This window comes from Chlamydotis macqueenii, chromosome 18 (genome assembly GCF_036417535.1).
Source record: "Chlamydotis macqueenii isolate bChlMac1 chromosome 18, bChlMac1.mat, whole genome shotgun sequence".
Taxonomy (NCBI): Eukaryota; Metazoa; Chordata; class Aves; order Otidiformes; family Otididae; genus Chlamydotis; species Chlamydotis macqueenii.
This window is the reverse complement of record NC_141573.1, coordinates 7658742-7683769: the sequence shown is the minus strand read 5'-3', so window position 1 is coordinate 7683769 and position 25028 is coordinate 7658742. Positions and strand designations below refer to the sequence as shown.

General features: G+C 41.2%; 1 protein-coding gene across 1 annotated transcript in view; it reads left to right on the top strand.

The window, feature by feature from the left end:
• Positions 1–18589, top strand: part of LOC104475019 (uncharacterized) — a 47233-nt gene extending 28644 nt beyond the window's left edge. Inside the window, 36 exon segments of the mRNA XM_086762645.1 lie at positions 117–273; positions 837–864; positions 963–1080; positions 1160–1252; positions 1371–1434; positions 1517–1615; positions 1721–1824; positions 1906–2044; positions 3548–3666; positions 3766–3915; positions 4059–4229; positions 4946–5255; positions 5896–5969; positions 6273–6360; positions 6446–6563; positions 7347–7470; positions 7576–7712; positions 8432–8687; positions 10231–10473; positions 10575–10751; positions 10837–10982; positions 11070–11160; positions 11249–11638; positions 12279–12405; positions 13268–13386; positions 13718–13914; positions 14324–14507; positions 14594–14759; positions 14923–15047; positions 15241–15549; positions 15651–15854; positions 16764–16889; positions 16983–17153; positions 17241–17345; positions 17614–17709; positions 18392–18589. Of these exon segments, the coding sequence (XP_086618771.1) occupies positions 117–273; positions 837–864; positions 963–1080; positions 1160–1252; positions 1371–1434; positions 1517–1615; positions 1721–1824; positions 1906–2044; positions 3548–3666; positions 3766–3915; positions 4059–4229; positions 4946–5255; positions 5896–5969; positions 6273–6360; positions 6446–6563; positions 7347–7470; positions 7576–7712; positions 8432–8687; positions 10231–10473; positions 10575–10751; positions 10837–10982; positions 11070–11160; positions 11249–11638; positions 12279–12405; positions 13268–13386; positions 13718–13914; positions 14324–14507; positions 14594–14759; positions 14923–15047; positions 15241–15549; positions 15651–15854; positions 16764–16889; positions 16983–17153; positions 17241–17345; positions 17614–17709; positions 18392–18589 (5523 nt within the window).
• Positions 18590–25028: the final 6439 nt, after the last annotated feature.

Genomic DNA, 25028 nt, shown 5'->3' with positions numbered 1-25028 from the left:
TCTTCCACTTTGTTTTCTTTTACTACCCTGGTCTCCCCAGAACATCATTCACCTCTGCCTTACCTGCAACTCTCCTCAGCTCTCCAAAATCAGCATTCTGTCTCCCTTCCTTACAGACCTACTCGGGTCTCTTCTGCGTCACTGTCAACCCCTACAAGTGGCTGCCAGTGTACAACCCAGAGGTGGTGTTGGCCTACCGAGGCAAGAAGCGCCAGGAGGCCCCTCCACACATCTTCTCCATCTCTGACAACGCCTATCAGTTCATGCTGACTGGTGAGTGCTTGATCTCCCTCTCAGCAATGTAAACCAAAAAGCCTCACTGATCTCATTGGAGGATGTGACAAGCCAGCTAAAAACAGCACAGACATGTTTGACTGAGAACTTGATTGAGTTATGCAGGAATTAATTTCAAGTGAAACTGACCCAGAAGCATGCATGGACTCAACACTGTATTATTTGCACCTTATTGTGTGAAATTCTACACTCTCCCACAGCAGAAATACTACTAGACTTTGAAAGAAAGAATTATTATTCCATAAAATCCTCTATTTTGAATACAGATAGGCAGTTTGTTTCAATTTCTTGATGAGAACTGTGTGAGGAGCTAGTGGGTCCACAAGTTGTCTGAGAAGCACATGCTTCTGACAGCTCTATGCAATCATTTATACTTACTATTGTGAGGACCCGGAAGGGAATCAGGTAGTCTTGGGCTACTTGGACTATTACTCTTGGAACGGAGAGAAGCCCTAATATACATTTACAGCTTTACATCTCATTCAGCTTAGTATTGCTCAGGACAGCAGCTAACACTGTCTTTCATTTTGCCTCTTTCACAGATCGCGAGAACCAGTCGATCCTGATCACGTATGTACACTCCCTGCTCGGGTCACAGTGGGGCTGCCGGGTGCCAGGGGACCTCCTGCCTGACCACACGCTCTCTGCTTCTCTCTTTGGTTTGACAGCGGAGAATCCGGGGCAGGGAAGACTGTGAACACGAAACGTGTCATCCAGTACTTTGCAACAATTGCAGCCAGTGGGGATAAGAAGAAGGAAGAGCAGCAGCCATCAGGCAAAATGCAGGTGAGCTCCTAGGGGTAGGAACCAGCAACGGCTGGATCTATTTATGAGCTATCTCATGACAATAAGATTTCTGTCTCAGGGGACACTTGAGGATCAAATCATCAGTGCCAACCCACTGCTGGAGGCTTTTGGTAATGCCAAGACCGTGAGGAACGACAACTCCTCACGCTTTGTAAGTTGTTGCCTGGGACAAAACTGCTTTTTTTTTTTCACATCAGCACACTGACTCAAAGGTTTTTGCAGTCAGGTTGGGTAAAATAGATCTCGATTGACTTTTCTGCTTCTTTCAGGGTAAATTCATCAGAATCCATTTTGGTGCCACAGGCAAACTGGCTTCTGCTGACATTGAAACTTGTAAGTGACCCTCCTGGCCTGATCCCTTTCCTTCCAGCCTTCCTCAGTTCTTGTGCTAACTCTGTCCTACCGTCCTCGCCAGATCTGCTGGAGAAGTCCAGAGTCACTTTCCAGCTCAAGGCAGAAAGAAGCTACCACATATTCTATCAGATCATGTCCAACAAGAAGCCAGAGCTCATTGGTAGGAAACATCACTAACTTCTCCAGACAAAGGCCACGGAACAACCCTTTGTTCCTTTACGTGCCAATTCCATTTCACCTGTATGTGTTCTGTCCTTCTTTTCAGAGATGCTGCTGATCACCACCAACCCCTATGACTACCATTATGTGAGTCAAGGTGAGATCACGGTTCCCAGCATCAACGACCAGGAAGAGCTGATGGCCACGGATGTAAGTAGCTCACAGAAGTTTTCTTAGGTGGACTCTGACCTTTAACAGGCATGGTACTTACTCCAATGATTCTTTTGTTAGAGTGCCATTGACATCCTGGGCTTCACTGCTGATGAGAAGACAGCCATTTACAAGCTGACAGGGGCTGTCATGCACTACGGCAACCTGAAGTTTAAGCAGAAGCAGCGTGAGGAGCAGGCAGAGCCTGATGGCACAGAAGGTACCAGCATGATACATACTGGAGCATGATATACACCAGAACGCACACTAACACAGGCAGTAATTCAGGGTCAGAATCATTGCCTCAGCCTGGGTGTTTCCCCAGATGCTGGTAGTGTAGAATACAAGCATGTCCCAACCAGAGAACCTTGCTGAAAGAACACAGCTTGTTGGAAGATGCAGATTATTTTGAGCTATACAAAGTATAAATTCCAGTGAATCTCAAAGCACAGTTCCATAGGAGTCAGGCAGAAGAAAATCAAGCTTTGCTGCTATACTATATAGCAGCTTCCCAGGCCTGACACAGAACCAGGAGCCACTCTGCTCACTGACTTAAGTTTAAATACCAAGGTAGCTACTATCATTGACCATCAGCTATAGTAATCTCCTAATGGTATTTTTTTCCAGGTGACAAGAAACTAGAGTTATTTGCTTATATCATAAATATGTACTATTATATTTTTTTTTCCTTGACTTTTTTATGTATGTGGTTTGAGGTTTGTTTTTTTTTTTTTTAGGGAAGTAAAGACATAAGTGAAAATTACTACAAGGAATACAATAGTAATTAATCTGATAATGATGAATAGTAATAGTAGAATAGGCTACAAATAATAGCTGTAGTCATTGCATGACTATAACCAAAGGAAAGAGTTATAAATGAATATAATAGAATTAGAGGACTATTTAATTAAAACATAAGTCTACAAAACTGAAATAAAACATGACTTCTAATTCCATTCTTGTTTCATTTCTTCCTCTTTCTAGTGATAAATGTATATTAAATACTTAATTGTAAATAACATACAAGAGAAGCAGCTCAAAATTAGCGTCTATATATATATACACACTATAACAAGGTTTGGTCTCCTCACATTAAAGGACGCTATAAATAGTACTGGTGCTTACTGTCATCTTCGCTGTGAGAAGAGACAGACAGCAAAATGAAAAGTGATGACAGTGTATCCAGTGCTCTAGTGCCTGTATTTAATAGCCTAGATTCAGAGAAAATGAAAACTAGAAAAGACCTGTGTGTGTGGTATTTATCCTTAGGGAGAATCTAGTCCCCCTATGAACGTTGATGATATATCCTATTCATAGTTTTGACATAATACTTCACTAATCTTTCTAACTCTCTATAATGACAGTAGAGTTTCACCGACTATAATTTTCAGTACAGTGTATTTCTCTACCAACCAGTTTCCTTTTCTGTCTATTCAGATTGTAACTGAATAACTACCGTATTCATGGCCCTTTGCCCTTTTGTCTGTTCAGTCACTTGTTTCAAACTTTGCATGTTCATTGTAAAAGCATTTGGAAGAATCTTTACATTTTTAACTCATCTAAATTAAATGGGGAAAAAAAACAGTAAATCAAGAAAAATTACAGTATTTTAAAGTATGTGACTTAAAGTATATGTTTACTCTGCAGGAACAATTCTGAATTACTACGAGATACATCTACTGGCGAGCTAATATTCAACCTTGCTGTATGCTTGTTTCCTTAGTTGCTGACAAGGCTGCCTACCTGATGGGTCTGAACTCAGCAGATCTGCTCAAAGCCCTCTGCTACCCCAGAGTCAAGGTTGGGAATGAGTATGTGACCAAAGGTCAAACGGTGCAGCAGGTAGGAAACAAGTGATGATAGAAAACAAATTATATGAATTAAAAACTTTGAACTTCCTCTTTTGTCCTGGATGGTAACTTTTATTTTACATTTCTTTAGGTGTACAATTCAGTGGGTGCCCTGGCAAAATCTGTCTTTGAGAAGATGTTCCTGTGGATGGTTGTTCGCATCAACCAACAGCTGGATACAAAGCAACCCAGACAGTACTTCATTGGTGTCCTGGACATTGCTGGCTTTGAGATCTTTGATGTAAGAAAAGGATCTTCATACAAGTTTCCTGGAAGGGGCATTAAGAAACTTGAATAGTTTGGGGTTGTTTTTTTTTTTATTTACGGTTTGTTTTTATTTATTGGATAACTTCACAAGTAAGTATATCTCTTTGCATTCTGCAGTTCAACAGCCTGGAGCAGCTGTGCATCAACTTCACCAATGAGAAACTGCAACAGTTCTTCAACCACCACATGTTCGTGCTCGAGCAGGAGGAGTACAAGAAGGAAGGAATTGAATGGGAGTTCATTGACTTTGGGATGGACCTGGCTGCCTGCATTGAACTCATTGAGAAGGTTCTTGGGTCCTACACGCTTGATAGTTTTCCAGATGTAAAATGTAAAAGGAATCTTCTATGCTCAAATTAAACCACTCTAATGTGTGGCACTCACACTTAATGCAGCATATAAAATGATTTTTTTTCTGGGCTCCAGGCATTGCATATACACTTGCATTTGTCTGTCGCTCCACTGCCTGTGGGATTCTGTCACATAGTACATATGATTCAAAAATATTTGTGAATGTTTGCCACATTTGTGAATGGGGCAAACATTTCTGTTCTAGTCACATTCTGGAGTTCATACTCAAATGCGTGTATTTTTTAATGCATGCTGAATGAGTAAATGTACTAAGTAACTTCTATCTCAATATTTTAAAAGAAATTTTTTATCTTGTTTCCAAGAAAAAGCATTTAGCAAGTGTAAACTCTTCCTTACATCTGAACGCTACTGATTCATTAATTTTGTTTTCTGTCTTCAACTACCATGCAAAAACTGGATTTCTACATGCTAGGTCTTTATTACATCACAACCCTGAAACCTATGGGTGAGCTTGTTTTCATATAATTGATGGCATATCCACTAACAAAATGTTCTTTCTGGAAAAACATAAGATTACACATTCTGAGGAGGGTTTTTGTATAATTTTTATCTTCCATTTCTCTCTCTTATACACATTGTCTCTGCTTCTTGTTTCCACGCTTCCTTTCTTCACGTGCTGCTATTTCTTGCAGCCCATGGGCATCTTCTCCATCCTGGAAGAGGAGTGCATGTTCCCCAAGGCAACTGACACCTCTTTCAAGAACAAGCTCTATGACCAGCATCTGGGCAAGTCTAACAACTTCCAGAAGCCCAAGCCTGGCAAAGGCAAGGCTGAGGCACACTTCTCCCTGGTGCACTACGCTGGCACGGTGGACTACAATATCTCTGGCTGGCTGGAGAAGAATAAGGACCCTCTGAATGAAACTGTTGTGGGGCTGTACCAGAAATCATCCCTGAAGACACTGGCCTTACTCTTTGCCTCTGTTGTTGGGGCGGAAGCAGGTGATTTCTTTGCAATCTGTTCTAATATAACTTATAGAAATAAAATCTTGCAATAATATTTTGCAATAATATTTACATTTCAAAAATTGAAAACCCAAAACCTCATCTACTTTTTGGAACTCAGTAACTCAGATTAAAAAAAAAAGGATATTACATTTCCCTAGAGACCTTAATAGATTTGTAGGTTTTAAGACCAGGTTTTAAGACCAGTACTACAACATTAACACAAGCTAGCTGACAAACCAGATTTCTGCAATATGGGGCATTCCCAAATACTTCAGGGAACACAATCAAGTGTATCAACATGCTGCTAAATTTATGCATACCCTTAGATTTAAAGATACATAACGATTGCATTTGGCGTATTCACTAATGGTTTATTTAATTCCTTAAATTTCCTTAAACGTTCATTTTATTTCCTGTTTGTATTATCTTAACTTCAGCTTGAAGTCATTAGATTTCATTCTGCGATCATCTGAAAGAATTAAGTCTCCCATTGTAACTTTAAACACTGTATGCATTTACAAATTTTGATCATGTTATTACATTTTCTATTATTTTAAGAAAAACAAAGTCCTTCAGATTCTAACTGCATGCTTTTGTTGTTCATTTCTTTTTTTTAAAAAAAAATATTGTTTAGAGAGTGGTGGCGGTGGCAAGAAGGGCGGCAAGAAGAAGGGTTCTTCTTTCCAGACTGTCTCGGCTCTTTTCCGGGTACTGTAGCATAATCTTTATAAATTTTAATGCATTATGAAAAAACAGAAAGTTCAGTTCAGAAAAGATTTAGATTGATCTAAGATACAAAATCTTTATGGTCAGAAAGGATAAAGGCACGTGCTTCTTAATAAGGAAGGATTGTCATTGAATCCCTGAAAGTATTCTTTCAGAACGGCCCAGAAGTTCTGTTAACAAAAAAAAAGTACTGATCATGGATTTATTGCAGTGTTTTTACTCCATCTAATACTGAGATTGTGTAAGTGATATTATTAAATCCAAGTCTTTGCTCTTGCTTTTAAGGAAAATTTAAACAAGCTAATGAGCAATCTGCGAAGCACACATCCCCATTTTGTGCGATGCCTTATTCCTAATGAAACCAAAACACCTGGTAAGTTGTTAAAGTTCAAAGATGTGATAAATCTGTTCTTCTCTGTGCAGTACAATGAAGTACCAATTATTACGTTATTTATTAGGTGCCATGGAACATGAGCTGGTGCTGCATCAGCTGCGGTGTAACGGCGTGCTGGAAGGAATTAGAATTTGCAGGAAAGGATTCCCCAGCAGAATACTCTATGCAGACTTTAAACAGAGGTCAGATTCCATGTGATCCACCCTCTGCCATATCCACCAATGCTGAATAATTTGCGTTTCCTAATTGTTCTACCTACTGTGGGAGTTATGAGAGGTGTTCATTGTACCTACCCTTAGGCATACAAAAGTCAATTGGCCAAGTTAGTCATCCAGTTTCTTTCTATAGATAGAAGAACAAGCATTTTCAAAGGGCAATCATTTATTCCTGTCCTTGATTCATATTCTGGTATGGTATAAAATATTTTTTAATTAGCTATCCAGAAATTAAGTTGACTGGCTTAGGGTAGCAGCCATCAGCACATTAATGTGAATAAAGAAACCGGAAGATATTCAAGACTAATTTGTTGGAAAATCGAATAAAATAAAAAGTTCTTGCTTCTAGTTCTATATCTGCTGGAAAATACTCAGATAGTATGTACTGCCACTGTTTTGGATGAAGAATTGTTTCTCCTCTTCACATAGTTTTTTCTTGCACATAAAGTTCTCATTTGGAGATAAGACGTGAGATAATAGGGCATGTGAAATATGTCAGCAGTTACCCACAGAAATCAGTATTTGTTCTGTGTCAAGTATTTCTGGACTAAGGAAAGTGCAAGGTTTTTCCTAAAAACATATTTACCTATGAAAATGTGATTTCTAAACAATGGAACAGAGTTCAGACTTATTCACTTCTCTTCCACTCGTGAACTCCCTTCAGAGAATCTTATCAATGGCATCAGTTGGTATGGGTTTGTTTGAGCTTTCAGGAATCTGACCTTCTTCATATTCTACTTCCTCCTTTAGGTATAAGGTGCTTAATGCCAGTGCTATCCCAGAGGGACAGTTCATTGATAGCAAGAAGGCTTCTGAGAAGCTCCTTGGATCCATCGATGTCGACCACACCCAGTACAAATTTGGTCACACCAAGGTACAACTGCTGCTTGGCTGATATGCTTGCATTACGTGACAGTTATGTACTACTGCTCCGTGTCTGTGCTTTGCTCTACCTGACAGTGACGTGCCCTTTCTCCAGGTGTTCTTCAAAGCTGGCCTGCTGGGACTTCTGGAGGAGATGAGAGATGACAAACTGGCACAGCTCATCACCCGCACGCAGGCCATGTGTAGGGGATTCTTGATGAGAGTAGAGTTCAAGAAAATGATGGAGAGGAGGTAGATTCTTACACTTATTTGGGCTCCTAGGCCAACTGCCATCAGATACCAATGATATGAACAAAACTGAAAATAAGCTGCTTCTCATCAAATCTCATTTATTTGTCATTAATTCGGGTTACCAATATGGGTGTATTTGGGAGTATACCCTGGCAGTAGATGAAGCAGTACAAAATCTTGATTTAGGAAAACAAAAATATAATTTTTAATTTATATCACCCTTTGTACTAGTTTTTACTAAATTCAGTAAATGGCTACATTATAGATGTGTCCAAAATCTAGTCTAAGCTAATTATTTTAGGTCACCATTATAATCAAAAGTGAGAAACACATATTTGCAGCACAAGGGAAGTATTCTCTTCCCTTGGATAACTTTTCATGAAAGAGACCGAGTAAACTTCTGAAGGTGTTCCTTTTCTTTTGCCACGAAAGTGAGTTAAATATCCAGACTTCAAAACTGTCCATACAGGTTGAGAATCTACATCACATCACACTAGGGAGTTTTTTTCAGAGATAAATATATATATTTTAATATATTTAATGATGTATAATTATTGATAATATTTAGCATATTTATCATATAATAGATATTTAAATACATATATATGAAAATATAAAGTGTTATATGTTATACATGTTATACATATCAATATATAGAATTAACTATGTGTTATAAATTTAAAAATATGTAACATAATATATTTTTTCTCACCTTTCAGGGAGTCCATCTTCTGCATCCAGTACAACATTCGTGCATTCATGAATGTCAAGCACTGGCCCTGGATGAAGCTGTTCTTCAAGATCAAGCCCTTGCTGAAGAGTGCAGAATCTGAGAAGGAGATGGCCAACATGAAACAGGAGTTTGAGAAAACCAAGGAAGATCTTGCAAAGTCTGAGGCAAAGAGGAAGGAGCTGGAGGAGAAAATGGTGGCCCTGCTGCAGGAGAAAAATGACCTGCAGCTCCAAGTGCAGGCTGTGAGTATTGCTAATGTTTTTGGCTTGTAATGTCCTGTGTAAAATGATCAGAAATGTCTCCGTAATAGACACATTATCACAAACCAGTATTTATTTTTAAGACATACATGTATTTTATAAAATAGGAAGGAAAAGAGCATAGAAAAGCTAAGCGGAAATCTACAATATTATTAAATTTGCAGTGAATTATTGCAGCTAGTTCCTTACACTTTTAAATCAAGAGAGAAATAATCAATTCCCAGTTAGTAAATACGACAGTTTACAGCATGACATATGGCAACTTATATCAGCAATTATCATGTCTTTATACAACTTTATATACTATATAATTTTGATATGTTATCCTCTGATCATTGAAGGTATTCCAGAGGTCCTATTAACACAATTTATTTGGAGAATCACAAGTAGATTCAGGTGGAATAGAGGGGGCTGAGAGTGTCAGGTATTCCTCTAGCATTTATGGTCCATGTCTTCTCAGGCAAAACAGTGATGAAAGTGGAGCCCTCCCCTTTTCTCTGGAAATAAAAACATAGCAACAACAATTCCCTTAAATCCTTAATGGCAAGGATTAGGATTCATCTAACCCCATTTTGATTTCTACAGTCTAAAAGTCTACATCTGAGCTAGTAGCCTCAAGTACTCACCTTCAGCAATGAGAAACTCACCTTTTTAGAGTATGATACAATTTGTCCGTAAATGTAATTTTTTTTTTTATTTGAATGGACTGCATGTTGAAATCATGGCAGTTATCTAAATCTACATGAGACAAACCCAAACCTAGCTATAAAAAGTCTTCTGCCTGGATGATATTATCGTTCTTCACTAGAACAAAGAGAAAAACAACAAGTAGTATGTAGAAAATAAAGGTTATTTCTTAGTAACTTGCATCTTAGAATGCATGTAAATTCAGGAAATTCATACTGCCCTGGTGAGTATAAGCCTACCTTCCAAAACGTTCTTCATGACCACAAGGGTTAGAAAGATGCCTGAATCAATTACTGCCTTTGAAAGAGCAATCTTACCACAAAATTTTGCCAAAATTAAAAATTAAATTAATGCTCAGTAAATCTTTTGGAGAGAGTTGTAATGTTATTTTCTCAGGTGAATCTTGGAGTTCTTAGCATTCAAGTTTAAACATTGTATGCTAAAAAAATCTGCCTAAATGGTTATCTTCAGTAGAATTAAATAACATTTTCAAGTCCAGTCAAATGCAATGTAAATAAAACAATTAAAAGATACAAGGGAGATATTGCCATATCTGATTTCATGCTCTATCTTCAAATTAATGTTGGAGTTGAATAAGCAGTTAAAGAATTTTTTTTTTTTTTTTAAAAAGTGCTCAGAGTCTATATTTATAGAGTGATAATATATTCCTTTATTTTCAGGGCTGGAGGTAGTACAAAACAAATATACTCTTATAATAATGAGTTTTAACTACAAAAGACATTGTACAGCAGCTTTGAAGATAATAATTCATTTTTTTAAAATCTGTGAGAAAAAATAATTGTTTGAAAAATATTTTATTTAACTGTATCATATGTAGGAAGCTGATGGTTTGGCTGATGCTGAGGAAAGATGTGACCAGCTCATCAAAACCAAAATCCAGCTGGAAGCCAAAATTAAGGAGCTGACAGAGAGAGCAGAAGATGAAGAAGAGATGAATGCAGAGCTGACAGCCAAGAAGAGGAAACTGGAGGATGAATGCTCAGAGCTGAAGAAAGATATTGACGACCTTGAGTTAACACTGGCCAAGGTTGAGAAGGAAAAACATGCCACAGAGAACAAGGTACAAGGCAGAACCTGTCACGCTCCTGAAAAGAGCACTGTGCTGTTACAGGACTTCCATACCTACTCCCTTTATTTACACTTTCTCCCTTCTTCTCTAAGGTGAAAAACCTCACAGAGGAGATGGCAACGCTGGACGAGAACATTGCCAAGCTGACAAAAGAGAAGAAAGCCCTCCAAGAGGCCCATCAGCAGACACTGGATGACCTGCAGGCAGAAGAGGACAAAGTCAATACTCTGACCAAAGCCAAAACCAAGCTGGAGCAGCAAGTGGACGATGTAAGCACACAGGCCTGCAGCAAGAACAGGGCAGGTATGGAGTTAGAGCTGGCTGGCAGAGCACTGATGGTCTTGTTGTGTTTAGCTGGAAGGGTCCCTGGAACAGGAGAAGAAACTGCGCATGGACCTTGAGAGAGCTAAGAGGAAACTCGAAGGAGACCTGAAGATAAACCAGGAATCCATAATGGATTTGGAAAATGACAAGCAGCAGCTGGATGAGAAGCTGAAGAAGTAAGTGTGGCTGTGGGGCACCTGCGTGCTGGGCTGATGCACTTGTCTTTTTCCTTCGAGCTCTAACACAGTTTGCTTTGCCCAAAGGAAAGATTTTGAAATCAGCCAGATCCAGAGCAAAATAGAGGATGAGCAAGCCCTGGGCATGCAATTACAGAAGAAGATCAAGGAGCTGCAGGCAAGTCTCTGTTTCTTCTCCTCTTTCACCCAGTCTCAGGTCAGGTAGCAGGAGGGCATTGGTGTGAAGGGTCCCTAATGTTCCCCAGGCTCGTATTGAGGAACTGGAGGAGGAAATTGAGGCTGAACGTGCCTCTCGGGCAAAAGCAGAGAAGCATCGGGCTGACCTGTCACGGGAGCTGGAGGAGATCAGTGAGCGCCTGGAAGAAGCAGGAGGAGCTACTGCAGCTCAGATTGATATGAACAAGAAGCGTGAGGCAGAATTTCAGAAGATGCGGCGTGACCTCGAAGAGGCCACTCTGCAGCACGAAGCCACGGCTGCTGCCCTGCGGAAGAAGCACGCGGACAGCACAGCTGAACTTGGGGAGCAGATTGACAACCTGCAACGAGTGAAGCAGAAGCTGGAGAAGGAGAAGAGTGAGCTGAAGATGGAGATCGATGACCTGGCCAGTAACATGGAGTCTGTCTCCAAAGCCAAGGTACTGAAATATTTCTTTGTAGAAATTCTAACTTAACCAACTATTTATATTTTAACATAGACTTTTAAGCTAGTCACACTTTAAAATACATAGTTGCACTTTACAACTTGCATTTTAATTTATATATTTTAGAATTAGTATAACAATATACTGTGTCCTTGGGTAAGAGCTACAAAACTAGTGCCTGAAGCACCTAGGATAAGGAACTACACAGTCTCATTGGTTGATTCAGAATATTATGATAGTGAAATTAAAGACAGTGAGTTTTTCTTTTTTCTTCTAAAATTGGAATTACTCTTACCCTACTGTTTCCTTTTTATTCCTATTTTTCTTTTTATCCCTTAAATAACTCAATGACATAATCACTAAGAGACAAAAAGAAATTTAAAATAATTCATCTTGTTACAGTGTCCCACCATCCTTTTTATCTATTGAAAAAAATGGATTGTACATTAATAAATTATACAAATGTTGGAATCAGGGATGTAAATTCCATAGAAAGATATATCAGTTAACTGAGACATTTTGACTTTACTTCTAAATCATTGGCTTCTTTTCTTGCCCTTCATAAGACTTCAGATTCTGAGTAATTATCTGTTGAACCACCAATCATGTTTCATTCTGTTCTTCATGCAAATAGGCAAATTTGGAGAAGATGTGTCGCTCCCTAGAAGATCAACTCAGTGAGATTAAGACAAAGGAGGAGGAACAACAGCGCACGATTAATGACATTAGTGCTCAGAGAGCTCGTCTACAAACAGAATCCGGTAAGATACTTGTATTTTTTAAGAGAACACTGTATATAACCTGAGGCCTTAAAAAAAGTGTCATAAAGACCTGGAGGTCTTGGTGGAAACTAAATTGAACATGAGCCAGAAATGTGCTCTTCTGACAAAGAGAGCCAACAGAATCCTGAGCTACATTAGCAGAAGTGTTGTCAGCAGGTTAACAGAGGGTGATCCTTCCTCTTAGTCAGCACAGGTGAGGCCACTCCTGGAGTGCTGTGTCTAGTGCTAGCCTCCCTAGTGCCAGAGACATACAGACATCCTGGAGTAGGATCAATAATATGATTAAGGAACTGGAACAACCTCCCCAGGGATGTACTAGAGTCCTCATCGCTGGAGGTTTTGAAGACAAGACTGGACAGGTTGCTAGATAATCTCATCTAGGCTCCCTTTCCCATGAAACATTGGAATGGACAACTTATAAGGTCCCTTCCAACCTGGACTGTTCTATGATTCTGTGACTAGAGTTTCAAAGAAGAATTCACCTATCTTATAACCTAGTCTTCATCCTTCTACTTCCCAGGAGACATTCAGGAGACCACATACTTGAGCACATAATCCATATGGTATCATTCTGCAAGCTCCAGGCTTGAAGTGACCACTGGACTTAATGCAAACATACAGTAAAACTAGTCAGATATTGAACAAGATGGCATGATGTATCTCATTTCTTGCCTATAAGATAAATACTTTGGCATACTCAACAGATATGGATTAGGATTCCATGAAAGAAATAAAATTTTGTTTAACTCAAAATATCTTTCCATGTAGTTAATTATCAAGGTTAATATTTTAAAGTAAGTCATTAAATGTTTATTTCTTTTACGCATCTGAACTTTCACAGGTGAATATTCACGCCAAGTGGAGGAGAAAGATGCTCTGATATCTCAGCTGTCAAGAGGCAAGCAGGCATTCACCCAACAGATTGAGGAACTCAAGAGGCACCTAGAGGAAGAGATAAAGGTGGGAGGACTTTCCAAATCCTATCTTATCTATTGAATTCCTCCTGTCTAGAAGGGCTTCAGATACATATGAAATTGCAGAATCAACAAGATGAGAGGAGAAAAAAAAAACTTAGGGAATTCAGTGCAAATTTCCCCATATCAGCTTTGCTCTCCCTTCCCCTTCCCTGAAGTCTATCCATTAATTCTTTTGCAGATTCCCAGATCTTCCTTTCTCATTCAGTAGCTTGCCGTCATTCTCACAGTAGAATAATCCACGGTCCATCAGCATTTCAGTCAGGAGATTTCTCAGGATATTTCCATTCATTTTCACACTACTGTTTTTCCCCCAGGCCAAGAACGCCCTGGCCCACGCCTTGCAGTCTGCTCGCCACGACTGTGACTTGCTCCGGGAACAGTATGAGGAGGAGCAGGAAGCCAAGGGGGAGCTGCAGCGTGCCCTGTCCAAGGCCAACAGTGAAGTGGCCCAGTGGAGAACCAAATACGAGACGGATGCCATTCAGCGCACAGAGGAGCTGGAGGAGGCCAAGTACGTGGGAAATGAGGGGAAGGCTGGCAGAGACTAAGAACAGAAATTTAAAGAGACCACTGTGATATTGTCAGGAAGAAGCCAATGTTCTGCTTTGGCATGGGGTGTCAGCAAGAGAGAAAATATAACTGAGAGTGGGTATGCACTGGGAAAAGCAGAAGCAGTTCTTCAGATGCAGAATAGCAGAGAGATGCTAGTGTGAACAGCAGGCTGAATAGCAGAGAATTGCTCTAGCCCAGGATTCAGATTTAGAAACAGAGTGGCTGGCTGGGAGAGGTCCTAAACCTCTGTGTAAACATAGATTACACCCTACTAAGCGACTAAGTGTGCTCCTGTGAAAAACATACGGGCTGCACACCACAGGCTCCCATTTGCTTCCTCACCTGGAACTGTGCTTACCACCTCCCAGGAAGAAGCTGGCACAGCGCCTGCAGGAGGCAGAGGAACACGTTGAAGCTGTGAATGCCAAATGTGCTTCCCTGGAAAAGACAAAGCAGAGGCTGCAGAATGAAGTGGAGGACTTGATGATTGATGTGGAGCGATCAAATGCTGCCTGCGCAGCTCTTGATAAGAAGCAGAAGAACTTTGACAAGGTCTTTTGGGCTCCAGCCTTGGGGTTTCTGGGCAGAGCATCCCCTTGTGATTGCGACATCCATACTGAGGTGCTGTTTCTCTTCAGATCCTGGCAGAGTGGAAGCAGAAGTATGAGGAGACGCAGGCTGAGCTGGAAGCCTCCCAGAAGGAGTCTCGCTCTCTCAGCACGGAGCTGTTTAAGATGAAGAATGCCTATGAGGAGTCCTTGGATCACCTGGAATCGCTGAAGCGTGAGAACAAGAACTTGCAGCGTAAGTCTCTGCTCCTGGCAGGGCTTTCTCACAATCTGCTCCGCTGAGCATTCCGTATGGGTGTGTGCCTGCAGGTTGGCAAAGATGCTTGTCACCCTGGTGTGACATGGCGCTTTGCATTCGGCTCTGTGCCTTAGCATGCCATTGCTCTTTGTTCCCACAGAGGAGATTTCTGACCTCACGGAGCACATTGCTGAGGGAGGAAAGGCAATTCATGAGCTGGAGAAAGTCAAGAAGCAAATTGAGCAGGAGAAATCAGAACTCCAAGCCTCCCTGGAAGAAGCTGAGGTACCCAGTTTTATTTATTTATCTCTTAACACATATTGGATCTCTATCTAATTATAACTGCTATGAAGTCATTCCCAGACACAAGAAGAAAAGAGTGTTTGTATGAAAGTGTAGAGATATTATCTAAACATGGCACTCAGCTTCAGGTTCAACATTTATCATATAAAAATTATTCTAATTTATTCTTGTTCAGGCCTCCCTGGAACACGAAGAGGGGAAGATCCTGCGCCTCCAGCTTGAACTCAACCAGGTGAAGTCTGATATTGACAGGAAGATAGCAGAGAAAGATGAGGAGATCGACCAGCTGAAGAGAAACCACCTCCGAGTTGTGGACTCCATGCAGAGCACCCTGGACGCTGAGATCAGGAGCAGGAATGAAGCCCTGCGTCTGAAAAAGAAGATGGAGGGAGACTTGAATGAAATAGAGATCCAACTGAGCCATGCCAACCGCCTGGCTGCAGAGGCACAAAAGAACCTGAGAAACACACAGGGAGTGCTGAAGGTCTGTTGAACGAAAGTTGCCTATAGAGAAATGTCTTATCTGATATTTTCAGTGCCAAACAGCTCTGAATCTGCTTATAATTTATGTCAACGGCTCTGCAGGATACCCAGATACACTTGGACGATGCTCTCAGGACACAGGAGGACCTGAAGGAGCAGGTGGCCATGGTGGAGCGCAGAGCAAACCTGCTGCAGGCTGAAATTGAGGAGCTCCGGGCAGCCCTAGAGCAAACAGAGAGGTGTAGAAAGGCAGCTGAGCAGGAATTGATGGATGCAAGTGAGCGTGTGCAGCTCCTCCATACCCAGGTGAGGTCACTTGGTGAGAAATAGCACACTTGGTTAGTAGGACAACACTTGTATGCTTTATGCCAGTCACCATTGGAGGCTCAACTTTAAATACGAGCATTATCTTTTCTGAAGTAACCATAATGACACCAAAAGAGATATTTACTGAAAAAGTGTGTACACTGGCTGTGTTCCTAGGTTGTATTTGATGAAACCCATGCTTCTACCTTCTTTGCATCCTAACATAATCTCCAGAGGAAAGGCATTTAGTCACAGGGAGCAGGTTTTTTAGCCACACATGCCAAGTGGTATGCCATCTGAGTAGGCAGGGACTGAAACACTGAGACTACAGCAACATTCATTCCTTGCTCAGTTGAAATGTAGCACTAGAGAATCCTCATATTCCTTCAAATGTGCTTGTCTACTCTAGCAAGAAAGTAGAGAGGAACTCCTGGCTCTGATATAGCCCGTGTCAAGTAGACTTTGTCCTGAGCTACTTGTTACAGCAGTCATCCAGCAGTCAAGTGCTCAAATCTGTGGAAAGCATCTGGTTTCGAAAGCTGAAAAGATTCTGGAAGGAATCCATCAATTATAGTTTTTTCCTGTTTTCAGTTGATGAGAGTTGATTACTCTTCCCTAATATTGAACAGAAGGCATTTCACTGAATTGTCTCACTTTATTTATATTACTTTCTTGTGCTAGCCTTGGTGGATGAGATGAGATCATATTTCTAAGTACTCTTTTTCAAATTAATGAAATTAATTCTTGGAGGAAAAAAAAACATCAAGCCCCTAGTGATAAGAAATTTTAAAGAAAAATCTGTGGTATCAATTTTTCACATAATTATGTCTAAAATAATTCAAAATCCTGTAATGTTACTGATTTGAAATAATGAGCTAACAAAAACAAATCTCTGATGCTGCTCAACAGAACACCAGCTTGATCAACACTAAGAAGAAGCTGGAAACAGACATTTCCCAAATTCAGAGTGAAATGGAAGAAACAGTCCAGGAAGCCCGCAATGCTGAAGAGAAGGCCAAGAAGGCCATCACAGATGTGAGTCAAGGGCTCCTTTCACTGCTAGTTGTGAATGTATTTTCCGCCAAAAAGTCTCGAGTCCCAAAATGGCTTTGATCCTTTGCTTTACAGGCAGCCATGATGGCAGAAGAGCTGAAGAAGGAGCAGGACACCAGCGCCCACCTGGAGAGGATGAAGAAGAACCTGGACCAGACGGTGAAGGACCTGCAGCACCGTCTGGATGAGGCTGAGCAGTTGGCTCTGAAGGGAGGCAAGAAGCAAATCCAGAAGCTGGAAGCCAGAGTGCGTAGGGCTGGAATTAGTTGCATGAGTGAGCATCTCCCTTGGAGAGATACCAGGGAAGCTCCAAAGACACTTTTTAAAATGCAGGTGCGGGAACTGGAAGGGGAGGTTGATGCTGAGCAGAAGCGCAATGCTGAAGCTGTGAAGGGTGTGCGCAAGTACGAGAGGAGGGTGAAGGAGCTGACCTACCAGGTAAGGCAGGAGGCCCCCTTGAGCTCACATACCCTTCTTGTAGAAAGCCTTAGGGATTTATTTCTGTCCTGAGTCATATAGTTAAAAAGGAGAAGATTAAGAACATCAGAAGAAATTATCTTTCTGGTCATGTTAGGAAGATCCAGCATATCACCTCTGTTTTACTGGACAGCAATGGTTTATAAGGAATGTTACTCTTTGTTTCATGTAGAGGGCATTTAAAGAGTAGGGGCAAAGAGGTGCTTCTTTTTCTTGTCCTTGTCTTTAGTCTGAAGAAGACAGGAAGAACGTTCTCAGGCTCCAGGATCTGGTGGACAAGCTTCAAATGAAAGTGAAATCCTACAAGAGACAAGCTGAGGAGGCTGTAAGTACTGCTGTGTGCAGTCAGTCTCCATCCAGATGGAGGTGAAATTCTGTGTTGGTGTTCTCTCTGGTATAGCTCTGTTCGAACCATTAAATTTTTGGTTTTTTCTCACTGTAGACTCAGGAATGAGCAGCTGAACAGCTATTCTGGCTGAACAGCTCAGGGGTCTAGAGAGGTGTAGAATACACTTTCTGTGAGCATTACCGGGGGCATTTTTCTGTGAGCATCACTGGGAAGAGCAGTGAAGGCTCAGATCAACATTGTGGGAGTAGGTCTCTGCTTCTGTTTGCTTTATTTCATATTTCTGCCTAATAGAAAAAAAAAAACCTGTAAAAAAAATTGTAATACATAATTTTATAGCAGTAAATAAATGAAAAATTATTTAATGAAAATGACTGTAATTCTATATAATTAATAAAAAATTCCGAAGTGCATTAGCACTTCATATCCAAAGAGGGATTCCTGGTATATCTTATTAACCATCTAAACATTCAGCATTTAAGCTATTTCATTGGATTCCACCTTAGAAGTATTAGAGAGAATTGCGTACTAACTCACAGTCGGTTTTGGTTTTTTTTTTCATTATTTAAAGGCAAAATACCACAGCATGTCCAGTGCAATGTTACAGTAGGAATATTATTAAGCATTTTTAAACCTGTTTTAACTCTCTTCCTATCCCCAGGAGGAGCTGTCCAATGTCAACCTCTCCAAGTTCCGCAAGATCCAGCACGAGCTGGAGGAAGCCGAGGAGCGGGCTGACATTGCAGAGTCACAGGTCAACAAGCTCCGGGCAAAGAGCCGTGAAATTGGCAAGAAGGCAGAAAGTGAAGAGTAAATGCCTCCAGTGGTGCAAAGTGAAAGAGAATTGCACAAAATGTGAAAATCTACCACTTTGATTTTATAATCACTGTCTAGTCCTTCTTCAATCTGTAGATAATTAATGCCTAGATAATAAAAATTGTAGAGATTTTCCGATGGAAATATTGAGAAGTTCAGTGTTGTATTTTAATCATCATCCTGAATTCGTATAAGGTTTACATTTTTCCTAACTTATTTAAATTCATTCAATTAAAAATCTTGCTTCAGGTATTTACAAAGTGTTTCGCCACTGTTAACATGGTGTAATCAGACATTCTGCTTCATTCTCACCATGGAATTTCATTTGACTTCCTTAATGGAGAAAATAATTATTTCTTTATAATAGAGTGTAATTATCTCTTATAACTTCTGTTTCGGGAATACAATAGATTTTAACTCAAAGGTCTGTCCAAAGAATAAGAATTTGTTGCATCTTCTGGTAATCCAGTCTAACCATTGATTGTTCTATTAAATAGTGTGTCCTATTTGCAAGAAGATACTTTTTCAGGTTAAACCTCTTCAGTCCTTCAAGCCACTTTGAAACATAGTTTAGAGAACATTTAAACCTAAAATTAGATCTACTTTTAGCTTTCATTCATGAAAGTAATCTGCAAACCAACATTCCAAGGGAAGCACAACCAACTACCTCATATATTTGTTCATTGTATTCTGTTCCCAAAAGTCCCCTGAGTCTTCTAATAGTTCTTATGTAGTCTCCAGGGTAACCCAAGTAACTTTGCCTAGGTTGGTCTCACTCAAAACATGGGCTTTCATTCTTTGGGGATATCTACATAGATTGGAGAATCCATTATCACCTCTTTTAAAACAAGGAGTCACTTTCTCTGTCATAACCTACTACTTAGCACACTTGTCCTTCCACAGTCTGAAGGGATTTGAACCACTGAGACCTTCTCAGGACTGTGTCGTATTCAACCTGGAAATAAGATAATTGGAGAAGCCAAATCAACCATTCCTGTTGAAGATGGACTGTTAGGCAGTCAGAAATAAAAAAAAATCACTATCTACAATGAAAAATGTCAGAACGATCTCTGTAGGATAATAGAGAAAATACTTATCTGGTAAAAGAATGACTGCATTTGACAGACCCATCATTACTACTGAATGGCTGGCAATTCACTAATGTTATATGGGCCTGTCCAATTCCTTTTTTGATATGTATGATGAACCTGATGACTTGTCAAAGTTCCCAAGCACCAGGGACATTCAATTATCTTAATTTGAGTTGGGCCATACCCTAAAACTTTCTTCCACATCTCTCCCATTTTCTCAGGTCTCATATCATCTTCTTCCTTTCATACCCCAGTGTTAACCAGACAATGATGCTGTGGTGCTATCTGCTGTGTTTTGAAGAAGTCCAAAGCAGAAGGCTACAATCAACAACAATGTAGTCCCTTTCCCTACAGTAGACTTCTGTTTGTGGTTTCTTCATTTGGCTTCTTCTGAGAGGAGTGATCTAGCCCACAACGCATCTGTCATTTAACAGTGAGACATCATTGTTTCAGACCGATCTTACAGCCATTGTACTTATCTGTGAACACAGGTTAGACTAAACAATATTACCTGTCTCAGAATCGATCATTCCAAATGGTTTACCAGTCATTCACAACTCTCCCATCTCCTGTTAAAATAAAGTTATTAATCTTTCTAACCATAGAGTGGTTAGGAAAAGTCAGAATTATGACTGGTGTTCAGCCTACCACAGTCAGTTCTGATTATGTACTAGGTTATATAACCTTCAGGTGTTTTCCAAAGGTCCAATTCTTAATTTAAGACACATGAAAGACAGCATTCAGTGACTGAGAGCGCTTCAGTAAATTTTTCCCCTTTTTTTTTCTGTTTAACAAGTATTATTCAAAGCAAGCTTGACGATATAAATACTAAATTCTTCATGGGCTTTCCAAGGTTATAAGATACATGTGTGAAACATTACATATTAATGTATTTACTTTATTCAGTTTATGCGTACATATATGTTCCTTTCAATATTTAAAAGGGGCTTCTAAGAAAGATGGGGAGAAACTTTTTAGCAGGGTCTGTTGTGATAGGACGACGGGTAATGGTTTTAAAATAAAAGGAGGTAAAGTCAGACTAGAGGTAAGTGTTGGATACCTGGAGTACCAGGGGCACTTAGTGAACAATCCAGACCGAATGGAATTGTTATGTTTGTGAGCAGCAGGCCTCAAGGACATCACTGAAGCCGCTTGTGAGAAAGTACTGAAGCTGCCTGTAAGAAAGTACTGAAGCCACCTGTGAGAAAATAATGAGGCCGCCTGTGAGAAAGTAATGAAGCTTCCTGTGAGAAAGTAAACGAAGCAACCTTGAGAAGAAGGAAAACAGCTGGCATACGTGACTGGGGGCTGAACGTGAAGCAGGGTGCAGGTGGAGAGGGCCGTGCGCATGAACATAGAGACTTAACGAATCATATTTTAGCTAGGAGCGCGTGCATGATATAGTTAACCAATTAGTAGAGAGCTTGCGCATGATACGGAATTAGAAGGGCTATATTAACCGGGATGTATCAACAATAAATTGGCATTTGCTTGATCATATTGGTCGTCAGCAGTGTCTGTTACTTCCGCGTCAACAGGTGGCGCCCGAACAGGGACCCTCAGATCGGCGTTGGACATCCCGACGGAACCGAAATAGGAAAAGAAGAGGGGGCGGAAGCCGGTCGAAGGCGAGTGCTGCCCCGGCACTCGGGAAGTCGCTATAGCGCAAAAAGGTACAAAAGGTACGGAGGGAATCTCGTCTTGGCCAGGCGAGCGGCCGGGGAGGAGATGGGGTCCACACTGACCAAAGAGGAGTCAGCAGTGGTTAAGCTCCTCCAACATATGCTCTCTATGAGAGGACTGATTTATGACTCGGCCATCCTAGAAGCTTTGCTGCAGTGGGCAAAGAAAAGGGAATTAATCTCCACAGTTGATGCTGCTTTTGAACTCCCGACATGGGAGAAGATAGGAAAAGAGCTGTGGGATGAAAAAAGTAAAGGATCAAAGGAGGCGAGCAAACTCTCCACCGTGTGGAGGCTAATTAACGAAACATTGATAAGCATGAAAGCCGAACGTTCAGTTGCCACATCTGCTTTTGTGGCCTTAACTCCAGCCGGCAGGTCCACCTCCGCTACTAGCATGCCGTTCTCGGGTTTAACGAGCCCTGCCGCCGCCCCGGCTCGTGCTGAGGCTGGGGGGGTTCGAGGCCCAGCAAGGACTCCAGGAAATGCAGCCACAGCCCCTATAACTATAGATATGCGGGCACCAGAGGGAAAAACTGCCAAAGGCTTTTCACCACCATCAGATGTACCACCGCCAGGCACCCCGCCACACTGCGCCAGTGCAGGCTCAGAGTCACGAGCCTTTTCGCCGGCGCCAGCGGCTCCGGTTTATCCCCCATTACCACCTTCTTCCCTGCCACCACGGCATGAGGAAGAGGGGGATGAACATTCATCCAGCTTGAAGGATGCACAGCTGCAAGAGACACTAAAAAGGCTAGAAGCCCTAGAGGTTCGCCTAGAAGCATCGCTGGGAAACTTGTCAACTCCTTCGCCTGTGCCACATCGAGACCTGCCAGCGTCCAACCTATTCGTTCCGGATGGAATATCGGGTGAGATCAGTCTTTTTGCACCTTTGCAAGGGACGCCGGCGGGAGGGGCTGGGGTTTTGAATCCGATAGTGCAGTGGAAAGAGGTGATTCGAGGTGCTTTGATAGAAGGAGAGCCTTTGCCCATGGCATTTCCAGTTGTGACCAATAATACTGGGAGAAGTGTGTGGCAAGCATTAGACTGGAAAATATTGAAGGAAGCTAAAAGTGCAGTTACTCAGTATGGGCTAAAATCATCATATACTCAATCTGTGTTGCAGCATATTTTTTTTTGTCACAGTTTTTAACTCCTTATGATATTAGAATGATTGTCCAGATGCTTTTGCTACTGTCACAGCAGCTGCAGTTCTTTCAGTACTGGCAGGCTGCTTGTGATAGGGCACCTGCAACGCCTCGACAACAGGGTGATCCATTATTCGGGGTGCAAACTCAAATGCTGATGGGAGCGGGACCCTACACACGATCTGATTGGCAAGCGTAATTTGCTACCAAAGTGTTACAACTGGGCCAAGATTTGGCTTATAGAGCGCTTGCTAGGGTGTATGATGAAAAGTCCAGACCTGTTGTTACGTCAGTAAGGCAAGGTCCCACAGAACCATATGGGAAATTTATTGATCGGTTGCACACCGCAATTATGGCTCACCCTGATCTGGATGATGACATGAAAGCAAAGTTCTTAGATATGCTTGCCTTTAATAATGCTAACAAAAAAAAAAAAAAAAAAAAAAAAAAAAAAAAAAAAAAAAAAAAAAAAAAAAAAAAAAAAAGCCTAAGAGAGCCCTTAAGAGCCCTTAGTGTGCTGCCAAAAGGATCTAGTACAGGGCAACTGCTGGAAGCTGTCGAGCGAATGTTAGAACAAGAAAAGGCTCCAGTCATGGTTGCTGCTGTAGGTGCAGCCGTTAAACCGTTGATATCAATAAAGCAGTGCGTGATTAACTGTCTGTAACCCCCATTCCCTCTTCCCGCCCCCCATCCCTGTCCCGCTCAGGGCGCAGGGGAGGGAGGTAGAGATGGTGTTAAGCCCGGGAAGAGGGAGGGGTGGGGGGAGGTTGTCTTGTTCCTTTTTTCATTATCCTGCTTTGGTTTTAGTGATGGTCTGTTTTTTGCCTGTAGCGGTGGCTTTAAGGATCCCTCCCTATTCTTGTCTTAAACCTCGGGTTTTAGTTTTCTTTCCTCCTATATGCCCGGGGCCACAGCCGCCGCCAGGCGCCCCCACCCCCCCGCCCCTGACGTGGTTAACAGATACTCCTGTCTGAGTTGAGCTTTGTATAAGTGGAAGGACCGTTCCCTCTTATAACATGGGGGAAGGGATACGCTCATGTCTTTACAGGAGCAGTAAACAAGTGGATCCCTGTCTGTCTCATCTGCGGGTATTTCAGAACATGTTTGATTGACCTGCCAGATACCGGTCGGACAGCAACTCTGTGTAAAACAGCAGCAACCACGAGTGCTGAGTGCTAAAACTACAAAAGATGGAACTTTTTGGGATCAGTAAAGATGGACTTCTGTCTATTTTTTAACTATTCAAGAACTAATGTTTCTAGAGGGGTAATGACTGTAAATGCTTTAAGATCTACACATTGCAACGACACAGCATGACGTAATCATGCGAGCACATATCAAAATCTAGACAGCATAAAAGACCTAAACGAAGCATACATAGCATTGAATCTGATTGCCAAGACAATACAGAGATTTGGAAACTAAGTAAAATTATTGCTGCTTCAGTCTTTACACCTGGTGTGGCAAGTGCCTAGGCGTTAACTACGCTAAATAAATTGGACTGTTGGCTTGCTAAGCAAATAAATATAACTTCATCGGCACTATCAACGCTGTTAACTGATGTAGATTCTATATACTATGCTACTTTACAAAACAGAACCGCTGTTAGCCTGCAGAGCACATATTTTGACAGGCCTTGTTGTATGCACTGGCCATGCATGCAGCAACACCTAGTCAGTACTCTTTCACTGAATCTGCTGAGGGGATAAACAGAGGTGGCTCGGAGCGGAGGGGAGAGGACAGACCCAGAGCACACTTTATTTACAACAGGGGACGCCCTGAGGGTGCTGCGCCTGTCTCCCTTCTCTGCTCTGACCCGGCTGATAAACAGCCTCTTGCTCAGCGGTGTCTTTCGCATAGTTGGGTTAGTAACAGAATAGATCAGCAATAGATTTTTTTATTATTATTAGCACAAAATCATGACTGTCAGGATTTTGATGGGCTTTGCTGCATGAATCTGTCTGATCATTCGGAATCTATTCACAAAAGTATTCAAAACTTGCAAAAAGGAGTACAAAAACAGCAACAAAGTGATGGTTTTGATATTCAGAAATCTTTTGGTGACTTGATATAAGCTTGTTACTAATAGTTGTGGGATGCTTATTCATTCCTTTTATATATGTATTTTGATCTATATTCTGTGTCTTAAAATGTGTGCAGACTTTAACAGATAAAGCGTTGAAACAAGCCTCTTCTCATAAACAAAGAAGGGGGAGATGTGGTATTTCGCTGAGCCAGTATGGTATCAGTGAAAGCACACCGACCTTGAGGGAGGAATGCAATCATGCTCTCAGGAAGAAAGCCATGGAATGAGAAGGGAAGCTTTAAGATACAAAACATTGTTAGCAGAATTTATGGCTTGTTTCAACAGAGGCCTGCAGAAAACTAGTCATTGCTCTTATAGATAAGTTACTGGAGTTGTTATATCTATAATAGTAGAAGAATGTTATAGTAGAAAATTACTAGAAGGTAGTGAAACTTAGCTTTGCTTCATAATCATGAATATGTATAACGTGTGATCAGTAATTTTATTAACTAAGCTTGTGTGTGGCATAATTGGG